Genomic DNA, 15,300 nt, shown 5'->3' with positions numbered 1-15,300 from the left:
CGTTAATATTAACAAAAATTATGAACGATAAAGAATTGCAATTTGTGTGTATTTTATTGTTGATAAACATTTGAATTGAGTTTTTTTGGATTATAGATAAAGCTTGAAAAAAAAAAAAACAACAGTTCCTGTTCAAGAATATTTCTAGAAGTTTACAGATGAATAGTTGGTTAATAATGGGTAATGATGGGCTAGGGATATTTTTATTTTTATTTTGTATAACTTTCTATTATAATTCAGTAAAAAAATTAAATTTGAAAGTTCATCATTGATAAAATATTCATAAATGGCAATTATTAATATATGATTTGTAAGTCATGGTTATGTTTAACATTGACGAAATATGCAAGTATTGGATAACGATTCGGTATAATTGCATTAAAATACTAATCATAATCAAAATGATCTAGAGTATTATAAATAATCTATGATAATGTAATTTTCTCCGTCCAACCAGAATTGTTTCCAACAAACTAAGTGTGTATTGTTATTAATAACTAGTTATTAAGCTAATCTAATTGCAACGGTACAAAAGTTAATAAAAATTATTTAAACATTTTGAAAGTATACCTATAACTATTATATACATAAGAGTATTATATTTATAATGTTTTTTTTTTATACTAAATAATATAGTAGTTTCTTTTTTTTCTCATTTAATTTTGACATTTTGAAATACTCATATCGTGTGAACTCAAAATATTTGTATAACATCATATTTATATGGTTTCATTATAACATTTTGATAAAAAATGACATCTTTATTTGTAGTTCTTTTGTGACATAGAAAAATTTTAAACTAGTTCTTCTACAGACCATTTAAATCATACTCATAAAACAGAATAACAAATAGTTTTTTTTTGAATAATAATTAATATTAATCAATTATTTTATTTACAATAAGACTATACGAGATTGAAATGTAATTATTTTATATATTTATAGATAATCATGGTTGGATAGGCCTTCAGGGAAATCGGGATTTTTCCTATAGGCCTTCATCTATATTTAAACTTAAAGGCTTCAATCATGGAATATTAGAAAAAAAATATTTTTATTTAATAATATTTGTACCGGCATATTAATGAATCAGAATACATAATAATATAATATGAATATAATTCACAGCACACGAATCTGAGGCTGTGCAGTTGAATGGTAAAAAAAAATTCCATATAGAAACGTTCCTTCCCATAATCGATACAATAAATACAAATTTAAAGCAACGATCGGAATCGAAACGGTTCATTTGAAAAAAAAAATTAAATATTGGTAAATATTTATCATGAAGACATAAACAATAAGAAGTTAAATTCAGAATGATATACTTAAAATTTAAGAGAATATTTGAAAACCCTCATCCGTGGACTTAAGTATCTCAGCTTAACATTATTTAATAAAAACATATAAATTAGCAAAAATTGTCCCCAACTTCAAAGTTGCCACAAGAATTGTCCTTTACCTTATGGTTACCAATTTCAGTGAGATACACTCATTTTCACAACTGAAAATAATAAAAACCAAATTAGGAACGCCAATGTTATCAGAACGGCCCACAAATTTTCTATTATGTTCATAGAAAATTATCTTCAAAAATTGGAATTTAAAGATGTAATTAAAGATTTTGCTCATCAGAAATCTTAAAAAAAAAAAATCGTTGCTTACTTCACGATAAACATAAACTTTAAGTTTCATTGTTGAAAGTTGTAACAATATATACTAATTCCAATTCTTGTAAAATGTACATAATGTTTAACAACTTATAAAGTCATCATACTAAATAAACTTTTGATGTTTTTATTTATCTTTTTTATGGGCCTACTAAAAATGCCCCTTAATTTCCTGGTGTCCATGAGCCCCTGAAAAGCCTGAGACGGCTCTGAAAATAAATGTCCATACATATTGTGTCACCTGTATCATCAGACGGTCGTTTGTTAGGGAGAACAAATAGAACAAATTGTCTGACTTTCCAAATATTTTAAACTTTCATCGATTATCGCAGTGTTAATTATATAACAAAATTGTTTTAAAAAAAAAAAACGGCATTTCTCTTCGAGGGAGGCAGTAAGGCGATATGTAATTATAGTAATATGTTAATATATATTAATATGTAATATTAATATAGTAATGTATAAAACACGTCGGAAAAGCCAGTGATGAAAGTAAAAGAAAACAAAATATGTAGTTAGCAACAACGAGTGATTTATATTTATAATTTTTTTTCATAGGACATTTATTTTTTATGTAATAAATAACATTGGTATGCGATAAGTAACGGTATACAGTAAAATATAGTTGATTTGAGTAATTAATAGCAAGGGACTTTAGCCAAAAGTGGAGGTAGTTTGGCCGGAAGACATGGTGGGTATAACGGTGGTGGACATGGGCAAGTGGGAGGGATTAAAAATAATTCCGGTAAGCCGACCGGAGATTGCAAAACGACGTCGGGTTGTTGTAGGAAACATCCGGGGTTGAAGAACACTTTGGGCAATGGTCCGGGTGGCAGTAATACTGGTGGAACAGGTGCTGGCGATGGTAACGAGAAGAATATTTTGGGTGCACACGGTGCAGGGGCTAACGTTATGGATGGCTTCTTCATCGTATCACCGTCTTTTATGATGATTGGACCGGGTTCGGCTGCGGGTAGAATGATCGGAGCAGGTGGGGGGCTCTGTTTGACTTTGACAACCAAATTAGGCGCTGGTCCTGCAGGAACGACGACTGGGGGCAGTTTGCAGTTTTTTGATGGTAATTGGACTACTAACGGTCCGAGCGCTGGAGGTGGAGCTATGACTACCGGTGGTGGAGCAGGGACGGCAATACTTGCGGCAACAGTCGGGGCGGGTGCTGGTTTGGGCAACGAAAAGGGCAATGGGCCAGGGAGCGAAAGAGCAGGAGCTGCACTGGTTAGACCGGGAGATAATGATGGAAGAAGAGTCAGTAAACGTAATAATTCAGGACTTAGGGCGGCTGGTGTTAATGGTGGAGGTAAAAGAGGTGCGGGTAGTGGTAATGCAGGGGCAGCACATGGGGGGTGGTAGTCCACAGAAGGTCGGTGAACATTCGACCTTGATATAGAGAAAATATGTGAATTTTGTTATATTTATCAATATACAAACAAATAAAACAAATAGCTTATTTATATAAATAAATAAATAAATAAAAATTTAGCTTGATTTATTATAATATTTTGTAAAGTACGATTGGTTTCGAATTAAAAATGTATCATCCGGTATATATAAAGTTAATATAATTGTGACTGAATATGAAAACAATTTAATCGCAAGAAATTATTAATTCGAAACCAGTCGTATTTTATATTTATGATAATACTTCAGGCTATACTTTTATTTGTTTATTTCTATATGCAAACTATTTATTTGTTTGTTTATATATTCATTTAAGAATATTAATAATTTAATAATGTTTCATTTAAATTAAATTTTTATCATTTTTTTTATTGAACATTTATGACTGAGCTTACCTTGACCAAACAGACTGCCACTAAGGCTACAACGATTCCAAAAGTATTCATGTTTGCTGAGATGAAGACGAGACAAGTAATAATACTAATGAGACATTACAGTATTGCTTTTATACTAGTAATATTTTTTGTTTTCAAACACTTCCACGTTTCTTTAAAATGATTACAAAGTTGCAATCAGTATGTAAAGTAGATGTTTATTGAGAGATAAAATAGATAAATTACTTATTTTTGTTATTGAAAACATGACCAGTTGTTATCCAATGACAATTGATTACAATTCGTTCCAATGTTTATTTGGAGACACTTTAATTTCAATACTATAACCGGAAGATTATAATCTTATTAAAATGCAGTTACCTACGTTCTGAATAAAGATAATATAATTACTTTAGATATTTTCCAATAAAATGTATCTTTGAAGAGGCGTATCCGAGTTGAGTACCAGTTAATATTTACTATAATGATAAATAACTGATTGGGTTCTATAAAAAAACATTATACAAGTATTAGTACACAATATTTAGTGTTAAAAAATTAATAGATTTGAGTTTGTAAAAGCTCTATCATTTAAATTTTTTAATCATTTAATTTAATTATTTTCCATGTACAAGTGTTCTAATTTTCAATTAATAATGTTATACCGTATATTAGAAATTAAAAAAAAAAAAATCATACCCCTGTTTTAATTTATAGATCACTGTCAGTCTTAATGGGGAAATCGCATAATAAAGGGGACATCTGCTTAATGGGGACAAATACGCATATTCCCAAACGAATGTATTCGTTTTATGCAATTTAACATAGTTTATTAGGGACAAACCGATAAGAGACATATAACCTATACATACCTACTTTCTTATTGAATCTGTCATGGTCTAATATCTATGTTTCTATCAGATTTTATATAATAATTTTATGTTTAATTAATAAAAATTACCTACGTATTTTACTTACATGTTCCGTGAAGATAATTGAATCAGTCTCCGTACAAAATTAATTTATCGATAATATATTATACAATTTATGATATCACAATACAAGTATGTATTATAAATAATAATTTTTAAACAAAGTATTAATTCAGTACAGTAAAACTCGCATAAGATGCTCTTTAAGGGACAACCTCACTAGGGCATCTGAAGCGGGAAAGTGTCTTATACGGGAATTTAAAAATTTTCAACAATCATATTAGTACCCAAACCAGGCAAACCCAAAAATACTACATCTTCATATCGTCCAATCAGCCTCCTTCCAACCCTTGGAAAACTATTTAACAAACTTCTATTAAAACGTCTTCAAAACATTTCCGAAATAAACAAAATCATTCCCAACTCCCCGTTTAGCTCCCGAGTAAATCTCTCTACTATTTACCCTCTACACCATCTCACCGATATCATATCATCCTCCCTCAAACAAGAAAAATACTGCTCGGGTATCTTCTTTGACGTCGCTTAAGCGTTCGACAAAGTATGGCATGATGGACTTCTCCACAATCTTAAAACAAAATTTCCAAACTCATATTATTTAATTCTCAAATCCTATCTCAAGTACCGTTCTTTGCAAATAAATATAAATAATTCAATTTCAAACCAATTGAGTATAAACGCAGGTGTACCACAAGGCAGTGACCTCTCTCCTCTTTTTTATTTAATTTACACTGCAGATATACTAAACATCCTACTTCATTATCTTCAACACTTATGCCGACGATACTAGTATTTCAGCCTCCAATCCTGACCCCGCAGTGCAAGTTTCAAACTCCAACATTACCTCAACTTACTTCAAAATTGGTTTACAATTTGGAAAATAAAAATTAATACAAACAAATCTAGCCACACTACTTTCTCCCTTCACCCGCAAATCCATATTCAAGTTCTTAAACCAATCATAAACATTAGTTAAAATGTACAAAATGAATCTTTAAGATACTTGGAACGTCATTATAATCGTACCGTTTATTTAAAATTTGAGCAATAACAGTATAGTAAAATTGTTTATTAAAATTGTTCAAAAAAATATGATTATTTTGTCAGTTAACATTACAAAAAACACAAAAAGTAGCAAAAAGTACATACAAAATATAAATATACCATGTACCATATAGCCTATATGGTACATGGTTAGGTTAGGAGATAATAACCTATATGTTAAATAATCTATATGATATAGGTTATTATTTCTGTAAAATATATGGTTTGTATTTTTTTCTTAACAGCATTACAATTATGATTCTCAGACGAATTTTTGTTTTATGTTAAAATGGTTGAACTTAATTCATCGTAGTTTTATTTTTAAAGGTTTAAAAAAAAAATAATACAACTAATTATAAAAATTTAAATTGTAATTTTACATGGACTCTTGATTTCAATAGTAATATGTATAAATATATAAAATTATAAAATTAAAATTAAAATATATACATTACAGAGATAATTTGTTCGAATAAATACTATTCTAACTATATTATTTTATGTCTATAGTGTTTAATATATATATTTTCGGAACAGTGAGTTAATGTTATCTTTTTCTAAGATTTGAGAAGAATAAGAAAAATTAGTATTTTTGATCATAATTTTTTAGTTTAATAATAAGTATAAGACTTGGTAATGGCGAAATATTGGTGATAGCATGATTTAATTTAAAATGTAAAATATAATCGATTCAACTTATCAATGAAAATGTTCGTTTGTTTGTAATTGATACTGGATCAGTATATTGTTGTTCGTTGGTTCATAATGATAATATATATTTATACCAATCTATAATTTTTAATGTAAACAAAATGTAGATAGAAGGTTAGGGTAAATAAAATATGAAATACTCTAATATAAAAGTCTAACTGAATGTGTGTCTTGAACACTTTAACCGTTGAAGTTTAATTTTAACTATACAATGGCCATTATAAGAACCTTAGTAGTGTTAGCAATGGGTAGTTTGGCAAAGGTAAGCAATAACAATTTAAAGCTGATACATGTAAATGTAATACTTGCATAAACTAAGATTTTATTTTTTTATCGACTAGGCGGCGTCACTGAGTTCGGACAGTGTACCAGCAACGTATGGTTGTCTTTCACCACAAGATTTACTAGGACTCGCATCTGTCGACATTGATAATGCAATAAGTTCTGTGCCATCTGTCCCAGTGAAAAGCGGACCGGGATTAATCAGCGGCATACCAGGTCTGAACTGCGGCGTACCAGATCTGTTAAGCGGCCTACCAGGTCTGATCAGTGGCGTACCAGGTCTGATCAGTGGTGTACCAGATCTGATCAGCAGCGTACCAGATCTGTTAAACGGCCTACCAGGTCTGATCAGCGGCGTACCAGGTTTATTTGAAGCCTTATCAGGTGTTGTTAACAGTATACCAGGTTTGTTTGACAGTGTTCTTTTAACCAACCTAACCGGCTGATTTAATTTAAGATGCTGATCTTCATGTAGTATGAAATATATCACTGATGAAAATAAAGTCTCCGCAAGGTTTTGCCTTGCAGATTATATTCATAAAAACTTGGACTGATATCAGTTCTGACTGTTACGTTTATATATCTCGTAATTTAGTTGTTTATATGACTTACACTGAGTCATTACCAACATATTTAGCTAAAAATATCTTTATTTATTAATGTACAGAAAACAAAAAAAACATGATGTATGTAGAACTAATGATTTATAAATGTAATTTAATTTTGTGAAATAAATACAGTTTATATTTTATCTGCTAATAAGTGTTTTAACGTTATTTTAAGGAAGTTATTGAAGGTCAACAAAAATATTTTTAAAAGTTAAACTGTTCAAGTACATGTGGATATTCAATATTTTTAATATATTAACAATAATTGTAATAAAATAATGGGTTTTTCATTTTGAACGTGATTGATATTTTATAAGAAAGTATTTCTCATATTCGAGTAAAATATTATTATAAAAAATAAAAATATTTTAGTTGTTTAACCATGAATATTTTTAATATTAACATTATTTACTAATATTATATTAAATTCAAAACATAAAGAATTGAGTTATATTATCTTTAACTAAATAAACAATTAATTATTGAATCCAAACACTAAGTATAAATATTCAAAATTACCATGATAAAATCACATAACCATATCGATATTTATGTGTTATAAGTTATTAGTATAACCATGGTCCATGTCTCGTGGATGATGCATTATTTCTACAATTTTATTGTTATAGAAGAATGTCTTATTTGTATTGAAATTTAACTTTAAATAGTATTTTAAGAATGGATTATATACCTGTACGTAATGGTACAATGCATAATTATTAATTAATAATCGAAAAAAAAAAACATACTGAACTCAATCACATAAAAACAGTTAGACCAATTTAAATTATTAACTACATTTACCATTTTATTTCTATGATAAATGTTCATTAAACGAATATTTTTTAAAATAAAAGTTCTAAGCCTAACCGAGTGATATTTTAAATTACGATCTGTAAATTATATATTTATTCGAGTTGAGACATTCGTTGCAGAATAAAATAATTTAGCCAGAAAATTTGAACTTATAGGTTACAAAAGTTATATTTCATTATGTAAAATGCAAAACACGATATTATAGTTTAACTATCGTTGAAAAAAAAAAAAAAAAATGTTCGATTCATTGTTATGTATTTATAATTAACATATTATTATTTATATTTCGATTTTTATCGTTAATTTATGAAGAGTAACCGTATTCACAATGACAAATAAATATCAACACCGATTATAACCATCCTTGAAACCGCAATAATGCAACGTACGACGATTATTCGCCGTCCATCACTAGCAAATTGTTTCAAAATAAAACGTTTCGTATTTAAGTTCGTTTCATGTTTTGTTTTGTTTCGTCAAGTGCACGTCTGATATCCAATCGATTCAAAATCAAACCGAATCAATGGGCCAGAACGTTGGAAATTCGTAAACGGTTCGTAAACGGTTTTAATCTAACGTAAACATTGTTGCTTTTGACGGGAGGACACACAGAGTGTTGTTGTGACAAGTCGATTCGGCCGTATCGTCTGTTCTGCGCAGTGATGTTCGAGTACCGAATCGTATCTGCCTCGTTTACGGTTGTGACACGTACGACGGACCCGCGGCAATCCGTTTATCGCTTATCGGCCGCGTTGGGTCGACCGAGTTCTGTCGGCGATGGTATATATATGGAGGCGATAATACTGTCACGGGCACATTAAGATTAAACGCGTTATCCAGTCCAGTCTTGGGATGAAGTGGCTGACCGCGGTTTCCTGCTTGATGTTGTACTGCCTGAAACCCGAGGTACTGCGCACGCTCGGTTCCCCCGTTCGTTGTTGACGTGTGTCTCGTGTGCTCATTCGATTTGCCGCTGGTTCTAGGGTTCTGATGCAGTCGCTGCCGAGGTGCCCTGTACCCGGGCGGAGGGCGCCGATCCGGGCGGTTCCGCGCTGCTGGCCGCCCTGCGCTCGTCGTCGCCGTCCACCCTGGCTGCGCTGCCGCCCCCGGCGCTGGTGTCTGTCGTGAACGCGTTGTCCGCGACGCCGCAGCTGTTCGACGGCGTGCCGCCCGCCACGCTCCAGGCCCTGTTGAAGGCGATCGCGTCGTCGCCGCCCGCCCTGGACGCGCTGTCGCCGGTCGCGGTGCTCGTGCTGCTCGCCGCCGCGTCGTCGGCCGCCCCATCGTCGATCTCCACCATGCCGCCCGCGACGCTGTTCCCGCTGCTGAGAACGTTCTCCGCGTCCGGTCTACTGCCACCACCCGGGTCGCCGCCCACCACGGCCTTCGCCAACATGCCCCCGCTACCGCCCCCGCCGGCCCAGGTCATCGTCCCCGGACCGGCCCCCGGTCCCATGTACGTCAGCCTGCCGAAGCGGCCCAGCAGACCGCCACCGATCGTCGTGCCGGCCGGACCGCCGCCGTCCATCGTCATCTCCATCCCGCAGCCGTACCCGCCGCCGCCTCCGGCGATCATGCCGTACGGCCGACCCGGGCCGATAACGATCGACGACCGCGCCAACGCCGACCCGGCCCCGGCACCGATCGTCCTGCCCCCGCCCCAAGCGCCCAACATATATTTCACCACGCACCCGTCGAAATTCTCGCAGAGGCCGTTCTCTAACGTCGACGGCAAACGTTCGCCGTACACCTGTTACCAGCCGGCGGAGTTGCCCAAAGTGTACGCCTTGCCGCCCGGCATGTCGCCGGCCCAGTACTTCCAAACGAATAAAAAACTTTGATTTGAAAAAACTCCGTTTTGATTATGTTCTGAAACCGCTGTGTGTTGTACGCCGAGACTAGAAGATAAATTGTGATACTTTTTTAAAAAAAAAAAAAAAATCCGTTTTTTTTCTCTTCTAATCGAATGATATCGAAAATTTTCCACGCGTATCAGATCGAATTATATTTAGATTTTCTTTTTGTTCGTTGATTGATTGATGTTCAGCCATTTATGAATACTGCGTCCAAGTCCGGTTAAAGCGTATTATTCATACTAGGTTCACTCGTTTGTGCGTCAAAGTACCAAATGGTTTAACTAAGAAAACATATTTTAATCTTGGCGCTAAACGTTTAATTCATTGATAGTCGATAAAAAAAATGTTCTGTACAACTTATCAATAACTCAGAAGGAAAAATATATTTGCAATAAAACAGATTTACGAGTAGAATAAAATAATGAGCTTGGTGTGGCGTAAATAACAGCCACAGTAGTTTTCCAACGTTTTAGTTAAGTTGCGCCCAATTATTAATTGCTGGATGTGTGACCGCCTAGGATTTTCACAACAATGATGCCATGTGGTTACAATTTCAATCTACCGAATACTCAATAAAAAATGCAAACCCAACAGGGGCAGTTAAGTTAAATAATAATATTAAAAACAAAGGCAAAATTCGGCAGATCGAGTATTTGACCGCAACACTGAAAATCAGTGGGCTAACGCGTGAGACGAGAATTTAATACTTATAATGACTTTTTTGATAGATGGAAATCCCTGGTAGAGAGTTTACGAGGTAGGAGTTCTAGAGAGATACAGTTGTTGCATCCTAAAGTTTGAAGATTTTTTTTTTTTTTGGCGTAGAGAGGAGGGGTAGAGCTACACATGGTGTTCATGACGTGGCAAGAGTACGAACTCTTTGACCTTATACATCTCAAGTCAGTGGCGTAAACTAAATCTAAAATGTGGTGGTGCAAACATGTTTTGCACCACCAGAAAATCATTGAAAATTGTATACCTATAATATTATTTTCAAGAGCCAAGAAAACCAGCATACTAAAAACAAAATTTGATTTTTTTTTTTATTAATATTATAATAATAAAAGTTTAAATGCTAAAATAGTTCAAAATTTATTTGTTATTTAAAGAAATATATGGGAAAATATATAGTTTATTGGGAAGAATTTTATTTAGGAAATTAGAAGATTGGTGTGTTGAAAATTATAAGTTGAAAATATGCCTCTGCACTACCAAAAATTGGATCCAATTTACGCCACTGTCTCGAGTGATGGGTTATAATTCGATGTTCTCGACCTTTAGGAGTTTCAAGATACTACAGAGCTACATTCGTTGGTAACCAAATGTCTAAAGGTGAAACTCAATTCATATTTGGAGCCGTAAGGTAGCTGAAGATTGGGCAGTCGAATCGCGAGGTTATATAATATAAATACGATGTTACAGAGCAACCGTCAACTTGTCGATTACCACCGTAGCTATTATTTTGTTTTGCGAAATTGTGTTCGTTAGTCGCGACAATTCTGGTTATATTGGAAGTGCGAGGTTCATTCGTTGGGGCTGGGTAAGAGGTATACACGATATTATCAACGTGAAAATTAATCAAAAACTATGGCAATTTATATTATGTGAGGTAACTGGTAATTCAATATTTGAATGGCAAGGTTTGTGATACAAGAGAGCTACAATCGTCGGAAACCACTTTACAAAAGGAGTAACTCGTTGGTTATTTGGAGTCGTACGGTAGCTTTTCACATGTTTGGTCAATTGTGATCTTATCTGTGGAGGTACGAGATTCTGAAGAGGATAGAATCACTTGTGAAAGTATACCAGTGATGCCCAATTCACGAAGATATTTAATGTGGCCAGTTACAATTATTTAAGATGAAACAAAATAAAAAAAAAAAAAAAAAATTATCATAAAATACGTTTTTTTTTCAATTTATTAACTTTATTTTTGAGCATTTTCAAATAAAAATTTCACTATATAATCCGTGCACTTCAAAAAGCGTACCTAATGATCTAATGAATTTGTACCTACAACGTGTACCTCGATCTGTAATATTTTCAGTAGTCGATAAAATATTTGTAAACAAATTCAACATGTACGTACATGTATACTCGTATTGTGTATCTACTGTGTGTAATAAAATAACATTATTATATTAATATTAATATTATTCGTAATTTTATATTTGGTGGCTTGCTCTGAGATAATTGTTAGTCGATGTCGCCTGCCGAGGAAAAAAACGGTAACCAACTACCTATAGTAGAAACTTAATTTATATTTTGAGCCGTACAGTAGCTGAAGATTCAGAAGTCGAATTACGAGGTTAGTAAAATTATTGAGCTGTTATGTATAGTTGTTCGTTTGTTTTGTGAAATGTGGTCTTGTCTGGAAGTGTGAGGTTTTGAAGAGTGTAGGGCTATGATTGATGGTAAATTAGGACGTGGATTTGAGAGGTTTTGGAATGAATATAGTAAAGACATGGTTTGGAAAATGTGTTAGTCCAAAAAAGTCTTTATATGTTAACATTTTGTCTCATTATCGGTTCGGAGCACATTTATGTGTGCTAAGACTATACGCGTGAATTGGGCGCACGTTCGATGACCGTCTTCAAAGCAAAAAGGCTAAGACGTTGTTATTCAAATTATTGTTATAATTTATTTTCATTATTATTTATTATATTTATTATTATTATTTATTGTATTGTTACTGTATTGTATGTTATTCGTACTTGATGTTGTTAGTTGGAACTATAAAATGTATAACATGATTTATTATTATTTCCATAGTGAAAATTTCACTTTTTTTAAAGTGTAGATAAAATATTTAATATTTTTGTGTATTTTGTTCCTAAAATTATTCATCAAAATATTTTAATTTAATCGTGTAAAAAAAAACAAAAATTATAAAAATCGTTCAGCCTGTTGGATTCCTAGTGTATTCAAGTACAAATAAAAATACTTTTTTTTTAAATGTGTTGTACATTTTTACCTTAATGACTTTATAAATAAATTTAATCATTAGTAAATTGAATTAATTTTTTGTTTGAGCGCTATCTAGTTATACTTAAATTAATTCGAATAGGAATGAAGCATTTTTTTTTGGTCTGGTGTATGTACCATCAAATACTATAACTTAGACAACAATGTACTTAATGTATACATTATACAGTCATTAGTTATTTAATAAATGTGGCATAGTAGCTATTGTTATTTATTATCAAGATAATATAAAACGATAGTATAAATATCAGAACAACGGAGATGAAAATAATAATGATTTATAAATAAAAATGTTGGACAATTTGTATTATTTTATAAAAATTTGACGTCCTTATACATAAAGTAAGAGGAAAAAATTATTTAAAAACAGTATTTTTGTTTTTAATTACATATACATTTAAAATATACATATGCATTTCATGTAGTATTTGAGTACTTAAAATGTATTTGAATACTTTTATTCAAGTATTTTACAAGACTGATAATCTGCTCATTTGGTAAACCACATAACCCTACAAACGAATAGAGATCGTTGTTGTTACAATATTGGCAGAGTATATCAGTCGAAATATGTTTCGATCGAACTTTTTACATATCATGTGCATGCTGATACATGTACGTTGTGATCAAAAATCTGTTCAATCGAGCCTATAATGTATACGGTCCGAATAGTTGTTTTGAAAAAATTTGTGTACCTTGTGCAAATTATGTGTTAATTATCATTCTTAAAAGTAGTTTCTATTGCAATGCATTCTAACTGCCCTTCAGTTATATAGTCTTACCGAGTTGAATCATTTATATTTCACATAGAAACAATCAATATCTGTGTTGTAGGTATACGTTATTCGTGTCGGATCACGTATAGTGTTATTCGATTAAACATCACTATAGTTGACGTACGGAAAACACGTCTTTGTTCATCAACTGATAAAAAAGTGACAACGAACACTAGAGGTTTGAAAACATCCTTCAAGTATGTTGAAAATGTATTTTTAATTCAGAATTTTAATCGTCACGTTTTATTTTTTTCAAAAAAATGCAACAATCCACCTTTAGCCGACGATACTACTGTACGGTACCGTTTGAATTTGATAATATTTTTTGCCGACGAACAAATTTGTGTTCTCGAATACTGCGTCTGATGTCGCGTTACAATTAAATAGTAGTATACAATGGTAATATCGGAAATCCTTAAAATGTTTCTCGAGATTCGAAAAAGAAAACCGTAATGAGAAGGGATGTCACTATAATAAAGGAAAAAAACAACGAGTGTTTGGCCCGATATATTAACTGATGATAACGAGCTGAAGTAACGGTGAACATACTAAAAAAATAAAAACATGGGAGAGGTATAAAAAAATAAAAAAAATAACAATAATAATAAAAACAATAGCGTATTGTTAACAAAAAAACGTGCAAATGCGCAGAGAAACGTAATTTTTTTTTAGAGCTGATCAAAATAACTGATCTACTTGATGGTAAATTGCGTTTTGACATAACACCACGTGCGATGGATCGTCGTACATTCAAACATCCATGTCACCGAACATCTCACACGTATTCATTCACAAATGTGATATCAAGGAGTCTCCAGATTATTCTCAACCATCATTTATTTTATTCCCGATCAATATTGTTCAACGATCTATATATATATCCGTTAAACCAATACCTCTCATAAAACAGTTATAGTTTTTTTTTACCATGGGAGAAAATTTTGTTTTTAAATTTGATTCATCCTTAATTTATTTCTTCCACCTTTAAATTTCTTTGAAAAAAGCGAGCGCTCGCGTGACATTCAACAAATATAAACGTAAAAGCATGAACATGTGTCCACGAAGGACGTTCTTTTCGAACACTGCTTATGAGTAATAGAAACCTATAAGATGAAATAAATACTTTCATTGATAAATAATGAAGGAAAATTATAAAATTTTATTTTTGATATATTAGTTCAAGTGGTAAAATAACTCAACAAATATTTTTGTTTATTTTAAGAATTTATTAGGTAACATTTCATAAAACTTCTACATTAAGACATTAAGTATGATAGTAATATAACTTTAAAAATACTGTTTTATATTATTCATACAATTTTTTTAAAATTTTACACATTATAAGCCTTTAAAATATAGAAGTACAATTCAATTATATAACTATGAAAACTATAAAATAAATTAAGGAGCGTTTCATCTTACATGACGAGTACATGGAATCATATTGATGTATAACGGAGGAATATGGTAAAGTAGTTACCAATACATGATTAATAATATCCTGGGAAGCATGGGGGTGGTGGTAGACATAGAGGTGGTAAAGGTAGTAAAGGTAAAGGCAGTGGAAGTGGAAGACATGGCGGTGCACATGGTGGTAGTGGTAAGCATGGTGGTGGAAGTGGAACACATGGTGGTGGACATGGTGGTGGAAGTGGAACACATGGTGGTGGACATGGTGGTGGACATGGTGGTGGAAGTGGAACACATGGTGGAGGACATGGAGGTAGTGGTAAACATGGAGGAGGTAGTGGAACACATGGTGGTGGAAGTGGAACACATGGTGGTGGAACTGGGACACATGGTGGTGGA

General features: G+C 32.7%; 3 protein-coding genes across 3 annotated transcripts in view; 2 read left to right on the top strand and 1 right to left on the bottom strand.

Annotated features, from left to right (window-relative positions):
* Nucleotides 1-2,308: 2,308 nt before the first annotated feature.
* On the bottom strand, nucleotides 2,309-5,428 carry LOC112688222 (vegetative cell wall protein gp1-like). Its single transcript, XM_025561320.1, has 3 exons — nucleotides 5,417-5,428; nucleotides 5,268-5,362; nucleotides 2,309-3,068 (listed from the first exon to the last, which is right to left on the bottom strand). The coding sequence occupies exons 1-3, from the start codon at nucleotides 5,426-5,428 to the stop codon at nucleotides 2,309-2,311; spliced, it is 867 nt and encodes a 288-aa protein (XP_025417105.1).
* A 951-nt stretch (nucleotides 5,429-6,379) lies between these two features.
* On the top strand, nucleotides 6,380-9,715 carry LOC112688221 (proline-rich protein 36-like). The gene is made up of 5 exons (XM_025561319.1): nucleotides 6,380-6,430; nucleotides 6,510-6,855; nucleotides 6,908-6,924; nucleotides 8,697-8,780; nucleotides 8,858-9,715. Exons 1-5 carry the CDS (start codon nucleotides 6,380-6,382, stop codon nucleotides 9,713-9,715), a joined length of 1,356 nt encoding a protein of 451 aa, XP_025417104.1.
* A 2,419-nt stretch (nucleotides 9,716-12,134) lies between these two features.
* The window catches only part of LOC112688220 (glycine-rich cell wall structural protein 1.8-like), a 3,646-nt gene continuing 480 nt past the window's right edge, over nucleotides 12,135-15,300 (top strand). Inside the window, exons 1-2 of the mRNA XM_025561318.1 lie at nucleotides 12,135-12,197; nucleotides 15,001-15,292. Coding sequence (XP_025417103.1) covers nucleotides 12,135-12,197; nucleotides 15,001-15,292 — 355 coding nt within the window. The remainder of the gene's footprint in view (nucleotides 12,198-15,000; nucleotides 15,293-15,300) is intronic.

This window comes from Sipha flava, unplaced genomic scaffold (genome assembly GCF_003268045.1).
Source record: "Sipha flava isolate LNK unplaced genomic scaffold, YSA_version1 37_pilon_pilon, whole genome shotgun sequence".
Lineage (NCBI taxonomy): Eukaryota > Metazoa > Arthropoda > Insecta > Hemiptera > Aphididae > Sipha > Sipha flava.
The sequence above is the reverse complement of the archived record's forward strand: the minus strand, read 5'-3'. Positions and strand labels throughout refer to the sequence as shown.